This window comes from Typopeltis vanoorti, chromosome 17 (genome assembly GCF_054136105.1).
Source record: "Typopeltis vanoorti isolate ZY-2024b chromosome 17, IOZ_Tvanoo_1.0, whole genome shotgun sequence".
Classification (NCBI taxonomy): Eukaryota; Metazoa; Arthropoda; class Arachnida; order Uropygi; family Thelyphonidae; genus Typopeltis; species Typopeltis vanoorti.
The window spans coordinates 60,283,646-60,306,327 of NC_143565.1; the positions used below are offsets into that span (position 1 = coordinate 60,283,646).

The 22,682-nt window shown below is 36.3% G+C and overlaps 1 protein-coding gene across 2 annotated transcripts in view; it reads left to right on the top strand.

Moving 5' to 3' along the window:
- LOC150097435 (carboxyl-terminal PDZ ligand of neuronal nitric oxide synthase protein-like) overlaps positions 1-22,682 on the top strand; it is a 287,244-nt gene that overhangs the window by 155,851 nt on the left and 108,711 nt on the right. For both annotated transcript variants that reach the window (XM_090407036.1, XM_090407034.1), the window contains one exon: positions 7,356-7,464. In XM_090407036.1, coding sequence (XP_090263162.1) covers positions 7,356-7,464 — 109 coding nt within the window. The remainder of the gene's footprint in view (positions 1-7,355; positions 7,465-22,682) is intronic.

Sequence of the window (22,682 nt, forward strand, 5' to 3'; positions counted from 1 at the left end):
ATTTGGATTTATAAAACTAAATGTGTATGTAGTACATTCCCACATATTCCTCTTCATGTATATCTTTTCATACTGATATTTGTTCTGATTTAACTGCTGTTTTATTATTATCTTGCATATATGAATGGCTTTAAATATTGATGTTGGTACATTTAAATCATCTGATATTTTAAATTTTTTTTTTCTGTTAACTTTATTGAAGGCTTTTTATAATCATTGGCACAAATGTTTTTTTTTTTTTTTGAAATTCTCTTCTCTTTTTTAGAAGAGAATTTCAAATAATCATCATCATCATCACATTCCTGTCATGTACCCTCAAGGGGTGTACATGATATCATAGTACTACATGAAAAAAATTACATCATTACTAACTTCCTATCTACAATTTTCCTCCAAATCAATCTGTTACTTGTCAAGACTCCAACATTATCAGATCTTATATTTCTATCGTCCACGGCACTTTGTACCATATCAATCCACCTATATCTTTGTCTTCCTCTGGGACGTTTTCCTGCCAACCTGGCAGAGAACACTTGATTTGCTAATCTTTCTTCACCCATTCTGTTTAAGTGACCATACCACCTGAGATTAGCTCTGCTAATGCATTCCTTGATGCTGACAATGTCAAGTTCTTTACTAATATCCTCATTTTTAATACGATATTGCCATTGATGCCATCTGTTCACGCCTCTAATCTTTTCAGGAATCTCATATCTGCAGTCTCTAGTCTTTGGTCATGTGTTTACTTCTGACCCAGCTCTCAGATTCATAAGTTAAAACTAGTTTGAACACTGTCTTGTATACAGCTAATTTAGTGTTCTGACTAATTTCTCTCTTATTCCATATGAATTTATTCAGTTGACTTCCTACTATACCAGCTTTCCTGATTCTGTTCTCTATTTCTATATTTAATTTACCATCATCAGTAAAAATCGTGCCCAAGTAGCTGAAATGTTTCACTTGTTCCACAGGTTCTTCATTCACAACACAGTTGACATTTTCACTGATTCTGCCTATTTTCATTGTCTTTGTCTTTTTATTGCTGACCTTCATACCATAACTATTCAATTTAACTAAATTTTCAACAGCTATTCAATTTAGTCAGAGAATCTTGCAGACTTGTAGCGGATTTATTTAGAAGAATAACATCATCCGCATAAAGCAAAGAGCTGACATTAACATCTCCAATTTTGATATCATGTTTAATACCACTTTCCTTCATAATGTGATCCATATAGATAATAACAGGGGATAATGCACATCCTTGTCTCATACCAGATTTAACATTAAACCATCTTCCTGTACTTCCTTCAATTCTAACTGCTGACTTACAACTCAAATAAAGACTAAGTATTGCTTGATATAATGCCCCATTGACACAATATAACTGTAGCGTATTGAATAGCTTCTCTCTTGGCATCTTGTCATATATGCCTTTTCCAAATCAACAAAACTTAAATACAGATCTTTGTTATGTTCCCATGCTTTCTCGACTATTTGTTGTAAAGTGAAGAACTGATCCTGACAGCCTCTATTTGGCCTGAATCCAGCTTGTTCTTCACCAAGCTTTTCTTCCACAATTCTTCTCAACCGTTTCTTAAGTATACTTGCATAGATCTTGCCAGGAACACTCGGTAGGGAAATACCTCTGTAATTCTCACATTCAGTTTTATTTCCCTTTTTATATATGGGTAATATGAGAGCTCTACTCCAATCATCGGGAATTCGTCCCTCTGTCAGTCTTTCTGAACTATGCAGTGCAGCCACTGTAAGACTTTTATACCACCATACTTCAGCATTTCTGGTCGAATATCATCTACTCCTACTGCCTTTCCACATTTTAAGCCTTTGATGGCTTTTTCTACTTCAAGTATGGATATGTATTCCTGACTGCATGCCTGGTCCGTGTTTTTTACCACTGTGCTGTCATCACTGCTTATTTCATTTAGCAGTTTTTCAAACTAATTACTCCATACGTCAAGGATATCTTTTTCTCCCGTTTCCATGTCACCTTTATCATCTCTAACTCCTTTTACAGCACTCTTTTCTCCATTCCTAAGCTTCTTCAACAACCTCCAGAATATTTTGCCACCTTCTTGATATTTATTTTCTATATTCTTGCCAAAGTCCTCCCATGACTTTTGTTTAGCTAGTTTTACACACTGTTTAGCTTTCTTACATTTGTCTCTGTATTCTCTAAGAGCACAAGCTGACTTATTTGACAGGAACTTTTGATATGCTTTCTTCTTTTCCTTCACTGCCTCTTTAACTTCCTGTGTCCACCAGGGAGTTCTGATTTTTTTATCCTTGCAGACAACCTCACCACATGCCTCTCTGGCAGAATCAATCAATGTTTTCTTCAAAGTTTGCCACTGAATCTCCAAGGTTTGATTCCTGTTCTCAAACTCTTTCAATTTTTCTTCAATAATCTTTGTGTATTTTAGTCTACAGTTCCCATCTGAGAGCTGCTCAACTTTTATTCGCTTTAAAACTTTCTTAAATGTCATTCTTTTCGATATGAAATTCAATTTTATCCTGCTCAAGACTAAATAGCGATCACTTCCAATTTCAAATCCTCTGTACACTCTGGTATCCTGCACCAGGGAGAAAACATCACTATCAACAATAACATAGTAATGAGACTTTTCTTATTCCTTGCCTCTTCTCTCCATGTGAATTTGTGCACATTGAACATGGTGTTAGTAAAAACCAGTCCATATCCTGAGCAGAAATCCAACAGATATTTGCCATTATTATTAGCTTTGCTCTTTTCTCCAAATTTTCCCAAAATATTTTTGTATGTCTCACAATCATTTCCTACTCTGCTATTTAGATCCTCAACAAGAACCAACTTTTCCTTTTTCATTGTGTCAGTTGCTTTTTCTAAAGCGTCAAAAAATTCCTCCACTTCTACCTTAGTAGAACCTTCTATGGGACCATAGGCACAAATAAGTCTCATTGTCCAGTTCCCCATTCTCATATTTGCCCACATTACTCTACTTGAGACTGACTGCCATTCAAGAAGATTAGTATCGTATTTTGTGTTGAATACTATGGCTACTCCTTCTTTTCCTTGATTGTCATTGCCTGAATATAACATTTTGTATTTATTGCTCAGAAAGATCTCACCAGTTTTGTCTTTTTTGTTTCAGTCACCCCTATTATGTCGATCTGGTACTTATCCAATTCCTCAGCTAGGTCCATTTCTTTGCCATTCAGGCTTCTTATGTTGATAGTATCGATCTTTAACTCTGGTGATGTTGAGTTGGGGTGTGTTTTCAGATTTGTTCCAGGAGCTGACTTTTTGCTTTTTGCCCTGGTTCCCTGGCAAAAACAACAGGGGATGCCCCAGCCAGCATGAAATTTTGTCATGTTGTACCATCATTTTTTTATTTTGGTTTAACCAATAAGAATACAATTTGGTCGGCTAAATCCCAAATTGCCAGCCCATCCTCGTTCATTCAGTAGTAGATACCCAACAGGGTGCACCACGAGAAGGTGAGGATTGGACATTAGGCCAGAAGCCTTGGTCCGTTTCTCCGCATTCCTGTAAAGGCTATGTGGAGGTCTCCTCTTAGTTATACAGCTTTGACCCTTAAATATTAAATTAAAACCTATGCAAGATCAACCTTTACAGGATTTTTGTTCTTGTGGCAGTTTTTCTTCTGTAGTGTAGTTTAGCTTCTCTTTTAATATGCCTGAATGTATCTTGTAACCAGCATTAAGTAGATGTAGTTGTATTTATCTTTATTTCCTTCTGTAAATTAGTATACCTACTGTAGTGCTTTTTTTTTTTTCATGAGCTGGAGAGATCTTTAATTTTTTCAGTGTATTTTTGTATAGCTCCATATTGATGTTATCTCTTCCATATGTTTTCCTATTTATTCAGTGTAGTTTTTAGTTCCTACATTATATTTTTTGTTAGGTCATCTTTGTCTTGTGATTTTGTTAATCAATCCCATACACAGTGCAGATAAGGGCTGGAAAAGAAAAAATCTGTTGACATGTTTCTTGAAGAGTCAGAGGATGTAGTTGTCGGGGAACACTATTCACAGGATATAGGTAGATGGAATAAAAGAGGAAGAGGAGAATCAGATTCCGTGTGATTGCAATTGGACTGAAAAAGAATATTGGACAGCTGCTGCTCATATTTTAACAAACTCAACAGAAAATAGAAGAATGATGGATGTTGGTTCAGTGGAACATTGTCTATGGAAGTACTTATAGAAATGACATAGAGCTGAAACAGTATATGTCTGTGAGTTAGTGTGGGAGATTAATCTATCAGCCAAGTTGTTCTCTTGTGATTAGCATCAAGAAATTTTTGGGATGGTTTAGGTACACCACTTCAAACATGGCAAAACATTTTAAGAATGGGCAGATTTATAATCTGTACAGAGTTATTAAATGGATGGTGAAAAGTAACCCACGAGCAGAAAAGAATGCCAGTTTTTTTTTTATAGACTGAGAAAGCTGTGTGATGTGTTTATGCCAGGAGTGGCTGGAGGTGAAAGAGAAAGGGATGATCCTGTATGGTGATTTGTACATTACTGAAAGCAAGTAAGCTGAAATCATTTTTGCAAGAGGAAAATAGACACTGTCTGAAGACTATCTTGAGTTTTGTTAACTCTACATGATTTGCCAAATGAGTACAACAAATAACATGTACTGTCATCAGCAAAACTGTAGATATTGGATTATTGCTGATTGAGAGTGAGTTATTTATGTATAGTAGGAAAAAGAATAAGTAATGAAACAGAACCCTGATCTCCTACATCTACCATTAATGACATAAACTTAGAAGAATATGTGGCAGAAAGATTATGCACTATCTGGCTGGGAAACCTTCTGACTCGTTACCGATAGGCCCATGCACCAATCTGTTTTGCAGGCACTTTTGCTGCTGTAGTCTCAAAATGGGGAGGTTTGGGGTGTATATTTTTTTACTTCTTTACTATCATGAGTCCAGAGATTCTGAAAATGATTTACCCATTTTTTTGTGGATTTGTTTGTATTTTTGCATTTTGTTTAATTTTGTTATTTGTGTATTTTAATTTTTGTAAATTTTTGATTGTGGCTTAGATATATCCTTTTCTAGTTCTGTTAGAAAACTGTTCCTTATCGTATCTTTTTTTTTGAATAGCACTATTTCTTTTTTATTTCTGTTACTATTTTCATGGAATTTAGTCATTCAGTAACTGGTATTTTTTTGTTGTTGTTGTTGTTACATTTTTTTTATCTATTCCCATTACCTATCTTTCTATTCCATTTATTCTTTAATCCTAAATTTTTTGTTTCTGCTTCTATCAAGAGTACTTTTGGATTTTCCCATTCCTCTTCGATGTCATTTGATTGTACTGCAGTGTTTGTTGTTTCATCAGTGCATTTTTAATAACTAATTAATATTGTAATCTTGTAACAAAGCAATTGTGTAACTTTAAGCATCTTCCCTTTTATTTGTTATTTTAGCCAGTCTTAGTCTAAATTGGATTTTTGCCATCATCATGTAATGATGATGGCAAAATATGAAAACGAGAATTCATTTGAAATCTCGACATGCTCTTACATATCAGATTAATTTAGATATTAAAATTTGCATTTATGTAATGAACTGATTTACATCCTCAGACTAACCATGTGTATTTGTGTGTTTCTTTAAGCCATCATAGGAAGCAAAAGGGAATATACCCACAGAATGAAGGTAACATTACTCGTATTTGTTTAACACCAAATTCTTATTTGTCATATCTAATTTCAAAATTGGAAACATTTTGACATTAGCTCAATGAATTTCCAAGTCTGCTGATCTCATTGTTCACAGACCTTAGTGTTAAGATAAAAGGTGCAAAGTAAAAGTGAAAAATCAGTTTTGAGTTAGTATGTTGTTAGAGAATTTTATTTTGGCTTAGTATACATAAGAATTGAATCCTAGTTTTAGAACATTATCATATGTTACGTCATGTGCAGAAATTTATTTTATAGAGTAACTATCTTGTTTTGCTTATGCTAGGAATGATAAGTATAATTCATTATACTTGTTCATTAATTACTTCTCAAGACACAAGTTGCAGCATGATGAAAATTAATCCAATACCGTTCTCTAGTCACAATTTTTAAAATCCCCTTTTATGATTTTGACTACTGAGTAAACTTTGTGGTATCTTTGACGATATCTGACTACTGGATGATGAGATCTAGTTATAATTGACACATTTCCTTCTATTAAGGAAATAAGGCTCTCTTAATGCTTTAATGGGACATTTTGCATGTAAATGATTATAGAACAACTTGTTCTATTATAATTTACATGGAGAAATCAAACTTGTGAAATAGCAGGTTTGTTTATCTTTGAAATGGAAAAATATAAAGATATATTCAGTACATTATCTTGATAGACATAATATAGTCTGATTGCAGAACATTTCTATCCCATCCTGTCACCTCCACACAAGCCTGGTTTGTACTTTTCTTTTGCTCTGCATAGTTCAAGCTCACTCATTTATGTTTTTGAACTATGGGTGTCATTAGCCTTCTGTTTTTGGATTCTGTTCTTCCCTCTGGTAAGTATTTTTGGAATTTTACATTTCTCACAATATGATCCTTTATTTAATATTCCCCCTTCCTCACCGCGTGTGTATGTTCTATACCACTTCCATTTTTATCAGAACTTCATGACTTCTTTATTCTTCATGAGATTTAAATGCTCTTTTATGTCCACATCTCAGACATCGCTCCTGATATCTTCCTTGTTTATTGTCCATGTTTCTTCTCTATAGAAAAGAGTAGACCAAATAAAGCATGAAGTGTGGGTTTTTGCTTATTTCTCTTGAGGTTAGTGCTTTTCTTTTTGTTAAGGATCAATTTCACAATTTCTATTCTTGTCATTTCCATACAATTACAGAGGATGGAAAATGCGACATCCTCTGTAATTAGATGTTCTCAATAAGTATAGGATTTTAGTTGGTTTATATTTTTTGGGGGAGGAGGGGATATGTTTTCTTCAATTTTTTTTTATTTTTTAAATTTGATGTAAGAATTATTTTCTTTGTTTGCTCTGTTTATTTTTTGCAAGTCTTCCTCTCCTTTAGCAATCAGTATTTGCATCTAAGTAATATTATTTGTTTCTTCCTCCAGAACAGTAGCTGTATTTATTATTTTCAAGTTACACATTTTTGCTTTACATTATGATACCCAGTAACTCACTCATTCTAACTCAGAAGATAAAAGATACACATCAGAAACTTCAGAAAATATTACCACTACAATTTGCATTTATAACTTATTATTTATATACAAGCTTACCCTCTTCATTGGCTTCATTAGTATAATGTTTTCTTTTTTTTCTTTTTCCATAGAATATTTTATGTATCCCATGATTCACAGGATCTAAAGATATTCAGTTATATTGCAAGAGATGGAGGTAGTAATGTGTTCAAGTGTAATGTTTTTAAATCTAATAAAAAGGTAAAAAGTGTGATTTTAATGATTTATAAGTTTAATCATTTGTTCATTAATCTTACAATAACAGAAGTCTGTTTTTGAAGTAATATACACACATTCCCAACTTTTTATGTTGAGCCCATACACAAGAGGTTGGTTGGTTGATCAACCTGTAGTACATCAGTACTGTATATGAGTAGTGGGTTGGGAAAGGAGGAACTTATTTACATTTGATTTGAAAGACTGTATATTGTAAAGAACAAGTTTCTTTTCCTCTTTCCTCGCGAAGAGGAAAATAAATTTGTTTTGTTGGGTTTCTAGGTGTACTGTGAAGGGATGTTGAGCAGCAACTCCAACATGCTTAGTACTAAGTGGGAGAATTATTGATGTATTTCAGATGAACATTTTCCATGGAAATATTTGTGGAATATACATATTTTAGTTGTGCATAAGTGGGGGGAGTGAGTTGATAAAAGATGGGTCATTAATAAGTCTGATTGCTCTGCTCTGTATTGAGTCAAGCATTTTGAGAGATCTTTTAGGGGTCCCACCCCATATGTGAGAGCAGTATTCAATAACTGAGTGGATTTGTATAAGGTTAATAGCCATTCAGGGGTGAAATAACGTCTTGAGCAAAAGAGAAATCCTAGTTTTTTTTAAAGCTGAGGATGCAATGGCTGTGATGTGTTTATGCCAGGAGAGGCTTGATGTCAAGGTAATTCCAAGAAGAGAAATCTCAAATTGTCTTGAAATTTGGGTATTTTCAAAAATAATACTGGGAAAACATGGTTCTTTTTCATGAGAAATAAAAACTGGGTTTTATTAGCATTGAAATTGATGAGGTTATCTGAACCTCATTGGAGGATGGCTTAGAGATCAGAATTCAGGGTGGTGGTGATTGATGTTCTGTAAATTGAGCTGAGTTGTGTACAGTAAAGTTTATCAAATGAAAGGAAGGAGTGCAATGTGCTGTCATCTGCAAAACTGTAGATTGGGTTGGGGATCAACTGAAGTAGGTCATTGATATATTGCAGGAAGAGAGTTGGTGAGAGGATGGAACCTTGTGTAACCCCGGCATTAGTTGAATGGTGAAAGGATAAGGAACCATCCACCATCACACACAGAGTGTGCATCTGTTGTGTTGTTTTCTTCCTTATCACAACTATTTTCAACCTTTGTTATTATTATATCCTTTTATACTATATCTACGTTATACACTCAATCGGGTAACACGTGGTACCTCTGAGGGACAATGGAATTTCCTCGAGATCGAGGCAGTATCAGAGTGTCTGAGATTTACCCCTCGTAAAACGCCAAGAAATTTATTTGTTTCACTGCGCCACTTAGCGCTATTAGATTATTGATGTTAACAACCAAGAGGTAATCTCAGGACAGTACTTAGTGATACATATCTACTCTGCAGATGTGGCCTAAATATACCCTTTTCTAATATCCCGCATAGGTTCGCATTAATATTTTATAAGAGGTGCATCAGATTCCAGAAAACACAGAAAGTCTTTGTTAGAATCAAAAGCAAGGTTTATTAATTCTCAAAGGTAGATACACTTAATAACATTAATTCAGATCCCATCTTAAGGGAGATCCATACAAAGCATAAAACATTCAAACACTACTATTATACTTATAACATATTATGTAGCAGCTATCTAAAGTAAGAATGCATTATTTATGTATTATTATCACAGTTATTCTAAAACTCTGTTGCTCTGTCAGACTACTCAAGATGACATTCATATCTTTCACAATCTCTTTATAATTTGTCAATTCTTCACTCTAAACATATCCTTAATTTCATTCAATATAAAAGCGAACTTTAACACATCGACAGACAATAAGAATAAATTGAATATCCTTCTAAAGTGATAGCAATACAACCTTATCCCATATCATTAATGTTTCCCTTTATAATATATTAACGTGGCACAAATCTTTCATTCATATTCAGTGAAACACAAACAAAGTCTACTTATCTTCCCTTTATGGTTCTTTATTGCATCATAGATTCACAGGAAACTGGCCTTCTGTGGACAGCCGGACTTGCTTCTTTTTGCAGAGAATATGGCCGCCGAGACCCGTAGATGCCTATCGGGGTCCCTCCGATACCGAGGCACTCTCACCCTACACCACCACGAGAGAGAGGAACACACAGGAGATCCAGGAACAAAAAGCCTTGTTTCAGGGTCGCATGACCCTTATATTTCCCTCTTTTCTTCTCAGCGTTTCTCGTCCTATTCGATGTCCAGCGAACTCTCACGTACTATTACGTCACGACGTCCATCCTCTCCCCCGCTATCGCACGTAAGTGATGTCACGTTGTTTGCTTGGGGCGAGCCGCTCCCTCGCATACGGCTCCGTAACCTTTGGATTTGACTCCCCCCCCCCCCCCCCCCCCCCAACTGTTGAATTTGTGCTTACATTCTATAATTCTTTTATACATGTTATTTTATGAAGCTCTGACAATGTTTTACATTTTCAATATTAATTTAACCTCATTCGCGAATGGCACAAAATATATACTTATTTAATCTTTTCATAACAGAACACACTTGATATATATATATACATAATACTTATTTTACACTTAGAGGCAATTTACTGTATTTATTTCCCTTTTTAAACCCATGTTAGATTGTGATAAGATAGGAGTTCATAAAATTCCACTCTATCACAATCCAACACATCCAGACACAAAGCTGGCAATCCATCTACGGAAGTCCTGAGACAGACCAAAAGATGGTAGTTTGCTTAGTAAGCCTTTGTGCCACACCCAGTCAAAAGCTTTGGAGATATCAAGTGCAACCACTTGAGATTCCCTAAACTTCTCCATGCCATTTGTCCAGAAATGGGTGAAACATGTGAGCAGATCCCCCATTGATCGGCAGCAATGGAATCCATACTGGCAGCCGTTTATTAGGTGTGTGCCTAATAAATGATTTTTTGCATTACTTAATGAGGTGAGCGATATGTTGCACTAGTTGGATGGCTGTGACTTGTCACTCTTCTTGGGAATGGGTTGAATATAGGCCAAAGGAGGATGGAGTTCTTGATTCGAGCCAGTTATAGTATATTTGGTTTTTCATTTGTACATCTTTGACACATCTTTTGGAGAACCAGGGTTTAGTTACAGAATGGCAGTTCAGAGTAGTGTGGAGAATGTATGTTTCAATGCAGTCAGGATTACTTTAGTGTTAAATTTGATGCATATGTTTGGGCTGGAAGGTCGGAAGCAATAGTTCAACCATGAGAATGAGGCATAGAATTCACAGAGGCTGTACCATACTGTTATAATGCCAAACTATTATATGGGAGTGGCTGTATAAGAATTGTTGCATGGGGGAGGAGATGAGCACTAGATTGTGATCAGAATTACCTAGGGGGTCCATTACATTCACTATGTATTTGGAAGGGTCATTGGTGAGGAAGAGATCTAGGGTGTTAGCAGAGTGATTCGGGTTTATCTGGTATTCTGGTTGGCATCTGATCAAGTTCTGTAATGCTTTAGTGATGGCAAATGTTTCAGTGTCTCTGCCTGCAAAATCTGTACAACTGGAATAGGAAAGCCAGTTGCTGTTGTAGGCATTAAAATCCCCTAGGAGGATGATTTCGCTTTTGGGAAAGTGGGATGGAAGAAAATCAATTTTTAAGGAGAGGAATCTAAAGAGCTCAGTGTGGTTGGTTGCATTAGGAGAGCTATAGAGACAGCAAATGAATTTGATTGAGTGAGGAAGGGATATTTTCAACCAAAGAAGGTAAAAGTTAGGTGATTCTAGGTTTGGTGCTCTCTGGCAAGATATGTCAGAGTAGATGTATGTGCAGACTCTACCCTTGGGTCAAAAGGAGATATTTGACCACAAGGGTCTTGCACATTTCCTATGCAGCACCTGCATACTGGTCTCCATGGTGACTACTAATGACATCACTTGATTTTTTGCACTGATTTAACTTGTTTGTGGTCGATGATCCAACTAGTGTCTCCATTTTGGTGTTTTTCTTCAAGTTCTCTTCGAAGATGACATCCTTGTTTCCTCTGGGCAAATGTTAGGTCTGGTCGAGCACGTATGCGCTACTGGAGGCAAGTGTCTTTGAACTTGTTGTTGATCACTGCTATTAATTTACATGTGCTTATTGTCATGTCACTTTTACGAGCCATGGAAGTTCATTCCATCCTTTTTTTACTTATGGATCTGAAACGATGCCGCCTGATGATATTTTTAGAATCGATGTTGCATTCTTCTGTTAATTTGTCTGTCTTACTTTTAATAATTTTCCATTGGAAAGTTCTAAATAACAACATTGAGTTTTTTTTGTTTTTGGCTACTATCGAGTCGTGTACCATTGATGTGATTAGGTTGTGGAGTTCATTCACGGGTAAGGGTGAACTTTTGTTGCAGTGCTGATTGTCAGTAAGTTCAAGCTTATCTTCCACTGCTTGTATTTTGAAGGGAAATGTTTCATTCATAGCATTGGTATGCTGTTCGAGGTTTTCAGCTTGTTTACCTAAGTTCAGGAGTTGATTTACAGAAGGGAGGCACAGTGCACAGAAAAAGGACTGGTTGAGGTCAATAAATAGCTTGTGCACCGATTCATCTATTTTTGCACAGGAAGCATGCAGCCAGTGACAACAGAACTCACAGATATATACCCTCTTTTAGACGTACCTCGAATCTCTTATTGCAGGAGAGCTTAGCAGAGGTTGAAATGTTTTCAATTTGCCACTGAATGCCTTCAAAGGCTCAACGTAAGCTTGTAGAATGTGTGGTTGTGGGATTTTGATTCAAAATTGTTACATCTTAAACATTACAAAAGGTTACGAAATAAAAATGGAATATACATAAATGAAAATTATATTCTTGTTAATTCTTTACACAAGTGTAAACAAACAGTTTGTGCTTGAAGTATCTTCATGATGAAACTAATTGTATACAGAGATTCTTCACTTTTGACTTTGTTGTCTGTTAAACCTCAAAATATTCAGCTATTCTGATATCACAGATGTGTGATATCAGAATGAGATCTCCTTTATGTCACAAATGAGGAGATATGTTTTGATCCTAAAGATCAAGGAGTGACAGGCATCAGGTACATCCTGTTGCATTGGAATAATCATCTGGTGCTGACCAGGAACAGCATCTTTACTTTTGATTCGTCCAAACCTCCGACATTGGTAAAAGCAGGATATCTCAACTGCCCTGTTAGGCTCTACATATCTAATTCACCAAGATGCTTTAAATCTCTCAAATATGGGTATGTCCAAATCACCTGCCATGGTTGTGCCGCTTCTGCCAGATAGGAAACTGAAGAGCATGATAATAAATCTTGCTCTACAAAGTAACTTGTAAATGTGTCAACTGTGAGAAAGGCCATCCTGCATACTCTCATGCATGCCAAAGGTAGAAGAATGAAAAGAAATACAAAAGATAACATAACAAAATATATTTTAGAATGCAAAGAGGAAACCAGCCACCACATTGTCTGTCCTGAAATCCTGTTATGCTAAGAAGGTGGCAGTTAAGAAAATATCAAGCACATGTGTCTATTCCACCATCCAGTAACTCAGCATACCTTACATTTATGATCATGAGTCTATGAGATGCATTAATCACATGCCCTATTATAGTCTCACTCCTTAAACAACTTCTAAAATTATTCACTCGATGAGAAGCACTCAAGAAAATTTATGACATGGGTATCGCTGAAAGAAAAAACAAACAAGCAAACACCTCCACAGATATAACACCTCTACAAACACATCCACAGAATAACAACATACTGAAAGTAAACTGAACTCAAACCCTAATCCCAGCACAATCAGATGATGTATTAAATATTTCTTTTGCAGAGGAAGAGATAGTCACTGGCCATCCATATTTCCCAAAATTAGCTGACAAATGCAAGGCAAACAAAGGTAAGCTGTGAACCTCTTAGAAATCAGGCAAGTCTTCAAAGCCAAAAGAATAGAAAAATTCTTACAGTGGAACTGTTGGGAACTCCACCAAAATATAGCTGATATCAAATTTTTTTGCAGAAACATAAACAGATCGGTTTCAGGAAACCGACCGAGGAAACACTCAAAATGCAACAAGGACCCACCTTATAGCATTTTAACTAGATGGTAGATGTTCTTCATCACCTGGTGAAACAGCGTTCAGCTACCATGTTTGATCTCCAGAACAGGGATTTCGGTTTCTGTTTCTCCTCCCTCTCTCTTCTCCATGCAGTGTGAGTGATGTGATAACCTTCAAGGCCATGGCAAACATATTTAGAAGAGACCCATAACCTTGTCCATTTCGAGCATTACATCTGTTAAAATGATGATGCTGCAGGCTGGCCACCGGGGGGGGGGGGGGGTGTCCAAGTAGTGGTATGTGGAGGACACTGTTTAGGCCACATCATGGCATGGAGACTGGTTTCTCTCTCTCTCTGTGGATGTCATGTCTGTCTTCTCTCATAGCATGTCCCCACTATATCCTTCTGTCTAATTAAACTTATGAAGACTCTCACCAACAATAACAGTGACACTGCAACAAAAGTGACTCTCCCTCATAAACTAATCCCATCAAAAAAGTCACATCACTGCCAGTCACAACATATAAACCATGCCAGATTCTTTTCACTAAAAACTCACTCTCACATCTACTTTACTAACATCATTGGCATTAGCACAAACATAAATGACATTTACCATCACTTGCAGTCTTCCAGATCAGGCATCTTATTTCTGAACAGAAACCCAGATCACAGCTACATCTGCTAACATCCACCTCCCATGCCCAAACTACACACTTCACAATTCTTTCCACCACAAGGGTGGCAACTGTGCCTTTATGAAATCTGACATATCCTGCCAGAGAATGGCTAATTTATAATCCTCTGGCTCAAAATTTCCTTGCTCCATTTAGTAACATTCTGTTTTTGCATTTACCAGTCTCCAAACACTGAAAACAACTCAGATCTCATCACATTCCTTTCCATGAGACTCGACTGCCTGCAATCTAACTATCCAAATAGTGAGGGAATCTTCCTGGATGATCTCAGTGTCCATAATTCCAACTTGCTCCTATACTCCTACACCACTGACCAAGCAAGATGAGAAGCAGAAATCTTTGCTATAAGTAATGACCTAACACAAATTGTACACCTACCCACTCGAATCCCTGATAACTCTCTTCACTCTCCAAATTCTCTGGATCCTTTTTGACTAGTTCTCCTTCCAGTTACTCCATAGAGGTTACCTCTCCTCTTAGCAACTCAGACCACAATCTTGTTCAAATCTCCTCTCCCACAGAACACCCCTTCTCCAATCACTCCTGACCTTGCATCCTCTGTCACTACAAAGGAGCCAATTGGAATGATCTCTAGAATTTCTACTCCTCCTTTCCTTGGTCTGACTATTGCTTCCACTCACCTGACTTAACACCTACTGTGAACAAGTCACTGAAATTATTTTCACTGCTATGAATGCTTTCATCCTCCATTCAGCCCATAATCCTCATCCATTTTCCAAACCCTGGCTCAACTGAAAATGCAAAAGCAGTCGAGGAAACAAATTTAGTTTACCACATATGACTCTCATCAAGAACTCCAGCTTCATACTCTGCTTGTACCAAAGTACACAACACATGGAAATTATACACATAGAAATCAGTCATCAGCAGATCCGGATCAGATTTCTTAAATCATCAGCATAAAGACCATCAGCAGAAAAATTGCCGCCGTCCAAGTGGAGTCCATGCCTTCTAGTCCTTTGCTAAGGCCATGGATGCAATGTCTGCTCTCCTGCATTTCTACCTCTCTCTCTCATTATGATGGCACCACTGTTACTTCACCCAAAGATAAAGCTGGCCACCTTGCATTCCTCTTTTTCTCAAACTCCTGCATAGATGACCAAGGGAAATCACCTCCTACCATACTGGAATCCAAGCACCATATGCCTCCTGTAGTTTTTCAACAGAAATTCATTAGAAAACTACTAAATTGCTTGGATACTAAAGTCTTTTGGTGCAGATGACATCTCTCCACTTGTTCTCAAGCATTGTGATCCAAAACTAACACACCATTCATCCTGCATTGTTTCTATAATTTATTATACATATCTAGTACTTAGTCCAATACATGGAAGCAATCTCATATCCATCCTATTCCATTTTTGGAATAGGATGATAGAAGTCTACCGTCAAACTACTGACTGACCGCCATCATCTTAGTCTTCTTCAGAGTAATGGAGAAAGTCATCAATGGCCAACTCCTCCACTACTTAGACTATTTCTTGTAATATGTCTTGTTATTGATGACTTTCAAACTAAACCTATTACAACAGTTATTCAATTTAGTCAGGGAATCTTGCAGACTTGTACCGAATTTATTTAGAAGTATAACATCATACACATAAAGTAAAGAGCTGAGATTAACAGCTCTTTACTTTTTTGATATTAGTTTTAATACCACTTTCCTTCATAATGTGATCCATATAGATAATAAATAACAGAGGGGATAGTGTACATCCTTGTCTGACACCAGATTTAACATAAATCCATCTTCCTGTACTTTCAATTCTAACTACTGACTTACAACTCAAATAAAGACTAAGTATTGCTTGATATAATGCTCCATTGACACCATACACGTGTAGCGTTTTGATTTGCTACTCTCTTGGCACCTTGTCATATTCCTGGTTATATTCCATGATTTCTCAACTATTTGTCGTAAAGTGAAAATCTGATCCTAACAGCCTCTATTTGGCCTGAATCCAGCTTGTTCTGCACCATGCTTTCCTTCCACAATCCTTCTCAACCATTTCTCAAGTATACTTGCATAAATCTTATCTGGAACACACAGTAGGGAAATACCTCTGTAATTCTCACATTGTTTTATTTCACTTTTTATATATGGGTACTATGAGAGCTCTACTCCAATCATCTGGAATTTGTCCCTCTGTCCAGGCCTTCTGAACTATGCAGTGCAGGCTCTGTAAGTTTTATACCTCCAGACTTGAGCATTTCTCGTTGAATATCATCTACACCAGCTGCCTTTCCATATTTCAGGCTTTTTTTTTGATGGCTTTTTCTACTTCACGTATGAATATTTATTCCTGATTGCATGCCTGGTTTTTAACCACTGGGCTGTCACTGATTGTTTCGTTTAGCAATTTTTTGAAGTAATTATTCCATACATTAAGGATATCTTTTTCACCAGTTTTCATGTCACCTTTATCATCTCTAACTCCTTTTACAGCATCTTTCCTCCATTTCTAAGCTTCTTCAACAACCTCCAGAATATCTTACCACCTTCTTGATATTTATTTTCTATGTTCTTGCCAAAGTCCTCCCATGACTTTTGTTTAGCTAGTTTTACACACTGTTTAGCTTTCTTACATTTGTCTCTGTATTCTCTAAGAGCACAAGCTGACTTATTTGCAAGGAACTTTTGATATGCTTTCTTCTTTTCCTTCACTGCCTCTTTAACTTCCTGTGTCCACCATGGAGTTATAATTTTTCTATCCTTGCAGATAATCTCACCACATACCTCATTGGCTGAATCAATCAGTGTTTTCTTCAGGTCTTGCCCCTGAATCCCCAAGGTTTGGTTCCTGTTCTCAAACTCTTTCATTTTTTTCTTGGATAATGTTTGTGTATTTTAGTCTATAGTTCACATCTGAGAGCTGCTCAACTTTTAGTTACTTTAAAACTTTCTTACATGTTCTTCTTTTCAATATGAAATTCAATTTTATCCTGCTTAAGACTTAATCGTGATCACTTTCAATTTCAAATCCTCTGTACACTCTAGTGTTCTGCACCAGTAAGAAAACATCACTGTCAACAATAACATAGTCAATGAGACTTTTCCTTTTCTGCTTGTTATTCTTTTTTTTTTTAATCTGTCTTCTGGAACAGCCTTCCTCAGGAAATATTCCCAGACAACTATATATTGCAGCTCTTTAAAAAAAAAAAAAAAAAAAAAAAACATCAATAAACTTCTATTTCAGTCTTTATGATACTCCTTTCCAGAATGTCCAGTTTAACACTCATGTGAAAATGATAGTCATTCACCTGTCAATAAGGAGATTTCTTATTACAATATGTTCCATTTATTTACCATTAAGTTCTGAGTTAATTCACATCACCCTTGATAATATTATGTTGACTCTGCCTTGTTCCATACTTCTAACTGGTGACTGTGATGGACACAACACTCTGTGGCACATTGCCGACATGAAAGAAAAATCCTGTTATTTAGGGTATGCTTGACAATAATGGCCTCTCCCTTAATAATGGATGCACTGCCTTCTTCCATGTTCCAACTCATTCATATTCTGCAATAGATGGTTGTCTGCTGCTCTACCATGCTTCTGTTCATTTGAGATGACAAAAAGAACATGTATGGAAGTGATCCTTTTCCTGTGAATTTACACTACATCTGCACAGAACTATGTTTTCATACATGAATGCCCATGTGGAAAATTGACAAGGTTGACTGGAATATTTTTTTCCCTATCTTGCAAAATTTAATGCTGAATGCCAAACATCAGTATGCAGTGATATATGTTATAGACTGTATTGACCAGGTAGCAACAACTGCAATTCCAAAATCATCATTGTGATTTTTACAGTATCCAAAGAAAGATCAAGACAGAGCATGAGGATATATTTAGCTGATACCTTACCACATCATATCACATAGATTTTCAGTATGCTTTGGTCAATACACATTATAGTAAATGTCAGAGTCAAAAGCATCATCGATCGAGTTAACATTCATCAGTCAATTATATAACTATTGCAAAAGTTGTATGGGGTAATATCTAGAAAGTCAGAAGTAAATATAGAACACAAACTGTTCATCTACCCTGCAACATAATTATCTCAGTAACAGCCTCTTATCCTCCTGTGAATTTTTCATATTGAAAGAACAACAAAAGAAACAGTGGCTCAACTTTTTTACAATTAAGCTAGAGTCATGCAGTTGGCCATTTGTTAAAGGAGGAGAGTGTGAAAGTAAAAATAACACTTTCGCACACTCTCTCTCTCTCATGTCAATGCAGTAATGCCTGGTGACATTTCTTATGACATAATAAAACATCTCCCACCATCTTTTAGTGATCTTCTATTACTGTACAACAGAATGGTTACAGAAGAGGAGGAGTTTCCAGATTCACAGCATAAATGAATTGTCATTGCATTTCCGAACCAGGTAAAGATCCAGAACTAGCATCCAGTTACCAACCTATCACTCTGACCAGCAGTCTTTGTAAGATATTGGAGAAAATGGTAAATGCCAGACTTCTCTGGTATTTAGAAAGCAGCAATCTTCTCTCCAACTTATGATGTGTCTTTCATAGACTGACTTTAATGTTGGACAATTTGATCCATTTAAAAACAATGTATTAGAAATGCATTCCTGAAACAAGAACATCTTCCTTTTTATTAAAAACTCTCTCTCTAGTGGCATCTTTTAAATCCAAGTGAGAAGCAATTACCTTGGCTATTTTGCCATGAAGAGAGGATTCCCAAAGGTTTTGTTCTCAAGTGTGATACTCTATGAAAGTACACTCAGTCACTAGACAAGTTCCTCCCATAAGTAGTAGTGCTCCATTTGTTTATGACCTTAGTGTTTACTCATTCTTGTAACATAGGGGTTATTGAAAAATAACTTGAAGTAATCGATCAAATCTGTTCATATTCTCTTACTAATGGATTGAAGTTTTCATCAGGAAAAAAAAAAAGCTGTCTTTGTACGCTTCTGCATAAAATGCATTTTTTGCACATAAAATGCACCCTGATTCAGAGTTAAGGATGTTAACTATTATCCAAGTAGCAATAGAAGCTAGGTCCTTAGGACTCATTTTTGGCAAAAAGCTTTCTTTCTTTGCATGCGTTTGTCAGCTCACACAAAGTGCAAAATTGCACTTTATCTTCTAAACCAGAGATAGGCAACCAACAGAGGGTGGGCCAACTCCATTCTTTGAATGTGTTATCCAGCACACATCATCACATTCCTGCCATGTACCCTCAAGGGGTGTACAGGATATGATAGTACTACATGAAAAATTTACGTCATTACTAACTTTCTATCTACAATTTTCCTCCAAATCAGTCTGTTACTTGTCAAGACTCCAACATTATCAGATCTTATATTTCTATCTTTTAAGGAACCTTGTACCGTATCACTCCACCTATTTCTTGGTCTTCCTCTGGGTTGTTTTCCTGCCAACTTGGCAGAGAACACTTGATTTCCTAATTTTTCCTCACCCATTCTGTTCAAGTGACCATACCACCTGAGATTAGCTCTGCTAACGCATTCCTGGATGCTGACAATGTCAAGTTTTTTCCTAATATCCTCATTTTTTATATTGTATCTACAATATAAAAGATCAGAGGTGTGAACAGATGACATCATATTGATGTCATCTGTTCATGCCTCTGATCTTTCTCAGGACTCTCATATCTGCGGTCTCTAGCCTTTGGTCAAGTGGTTTACTTCTGACCTAGCTCTCAGATCCATAAGTTAAAACTGGTTTGAACACTGTCTTGTATACAGCTAATTTATTGTTCCGACTAATTTCCCTCTTATTCCATATGAATTTATTCAATTGACTTCCTACCATATCATGTGTTGATTCTGTTGTCTATTTCCATATTTAATTTACCATCTTCACTAAAAATTGTGCCTAAGTAGCTGAAATGTTTTACTTGTTCTCCGTTCACGACACAGTTGACATTTTCAACGATTTTGCCTATTTTCATTGTCTTTGTCTTTTTATTGCTGACCTTCATACCATATCTATTACAACAGTTATTCAATTTAGTCAGGAAATCTTGCAGACTTGTAGTGGATTTATTTAGAAGTATAATATTGTCCACATAAAGCAAAGAGCTGACATTAACATCTCCAATTTCAATATCATGTTTAATACCACTTTCCTTCATAATGTGATCCATATAGATAATGAATAACAGATGGGATAATGTAGAAAGTTTATTTTTCACTTGGTTAGACTATAATAAGTTTAGTTTAATCCTTTATCCAAATGTGAGCAAACAAAGTTTGCGCCTGAAAATATCTTCAGGACATCGGTAAGGTAGTACAACACCGGGAAACTCTTAGCAAAGGTGCACAAGGCTAACATCACTCCTATCTCAGTATCTCCCATAATGCAAAACACATTTCCTTGCGGATATGTGTTTTGCAGCTAGAATTGATGGAAGTACAGGAAGATGGTTTAATGTTAAATCTGGTGTGAGAGACAAGGATGTACATTATCCTCAATAATGAATTTAGTTTAATCCTTTATCCAAGTGTGAGCAAACAAAGTTTGCACCTGAAAATATCTTCAGGACATGGGTAAGGTAGTATAACACTGGGCAACTTGTAGCAAAGGTGGACCAAGCTAACATCACTCCTATCTCAGTATTTCCCATAATGCAAAACACATCTCCTTGCAGATATGTGGTTTGAATGAAATTGTACAAGATCATTAGCAGTTCCTGTGCTTTGTTTCTGCAGCATGTGATTGCAGTGGAAGTGTATCTTGCATTTCAGTCGCATAATGCAAAACACATCTCCTTGCGGATATGTGTTTTGCATTATGGGAGATACTGAGATAGGAGTGATGTTAGCTTGGTCCACCTTTGCTATGAGTTGCCCAGTGTTGTACTGCCTTACCCATGTCATGAAGATATTTTCAGGCACAAACTTTGTTTGATCACACTTGGATAAAGGATTAAACTAAATTCATTATAGAGGATAATGTTCATCCTTGTCTCACACCAGATTTAAGATTAAACCATCTTCCTGTACTTCCTTCAATTCTAGCTGCTGACTTACAACTCAAATAAAGACCAAGTATTGCTTGATATAATGCCCCATTGAGACCATATAACTTTAGCATACTGAATAGCTTCTCTCTTGGCACCTTGTCATATGCCTTTTCCAGATCTACGAAACTGAAATACAGATCTTGGTTATGTTCCCATGATTTCTCAGCTATTTATCGTAAAGTCTCACATCGTTTTATTTCACTTTTTATATATGGATACTATGAGAGCTCTACTCCAATCATCGGGAATTCGTCCCTCTGTCCAGACTTTCTGAACTCTCCAGTGCAGCCACTGTAAGACTTTTATACCACCATACTTCAGCATTTCTGGTCGAATATCATCTACTCCTGCTGCCTTTCCATATTTCAAGCCTTTGATGGCTTTTTCTATTTCAAGTATGGATATGTATTCATGACTGTATGTCTGTTGAGTGTTTTTTTCACTGTGCTTTCACTACTTGATTCATTTAGCAATTTTTCGAAGTAATTACTCCATACTTAAAGGATATCTTTTTCTCCCATTTTCATGTCAACGTTATCATCTCTAACTCCTTTTACAGCACTCTTTCCTCCATTTCTAAGCTTCTTCAACAACCTCCAGAATATCTTATCACCTTCTTGATATTTATTTTCTATGTTCTTGCCAAAGTCCTCCCATGACTTTTGTTTAGCTAGTTTTACACACTGTTTAGCTTTCTTACATTTGTCTCTGTATTCTCTAAGAGCACAAGCTGACTTATTTGCAAGGAACTTTTGATATGCTTTCTTCTTTTCCTTCACTGCCTTTTTAACTTCCTGTGTTCACCATGGAGTTATGATTTTTCTATCCTTACAGACAACCTCACCACATGCCTCTGGCTGAATCAATCAGTGTTTTCTTCTAGGCTTGCCACTGAATCTGCAAGGTTTGGCTGATATTCTCAAACTCTTTCATTTTTTTTTTTTTTTTCAATAATCTTTGTGTATTTTAGTCTACAGTTTACATCTGAGAGCTGCTCAACTTTTATTCGCTTTAATACTTTCTTACATGTTAGTCTTTTTAATACAAAATTCAATTTTATCCTGCTCAAGACTAAATAGTGATCACTTCCAATTTCAAATCCTCTGTACATTCTGGTACACCAGGGAAAAAATATGACTATCAACAATAACATAGTCAATGAGACTTTTCTTATTCCTTGCCTCTTCTCTCCATGTGAATTTATGCACATTTTCATGTTGGAACATGGTGTTAGTAATAACCAGTCCATGTCCTGAGCAGAAATCCAACAGATATTTGCCATTATTATTAGCTTTGCTCTTTTCTCCAAATTTTCCCAAAATATTTTTGTATGTCTCACAATCATTTCCTACTCTGCTATTTAGATCCTCATCAAGGACCGACTTTTCATTTTTCATTGTGTCAGCT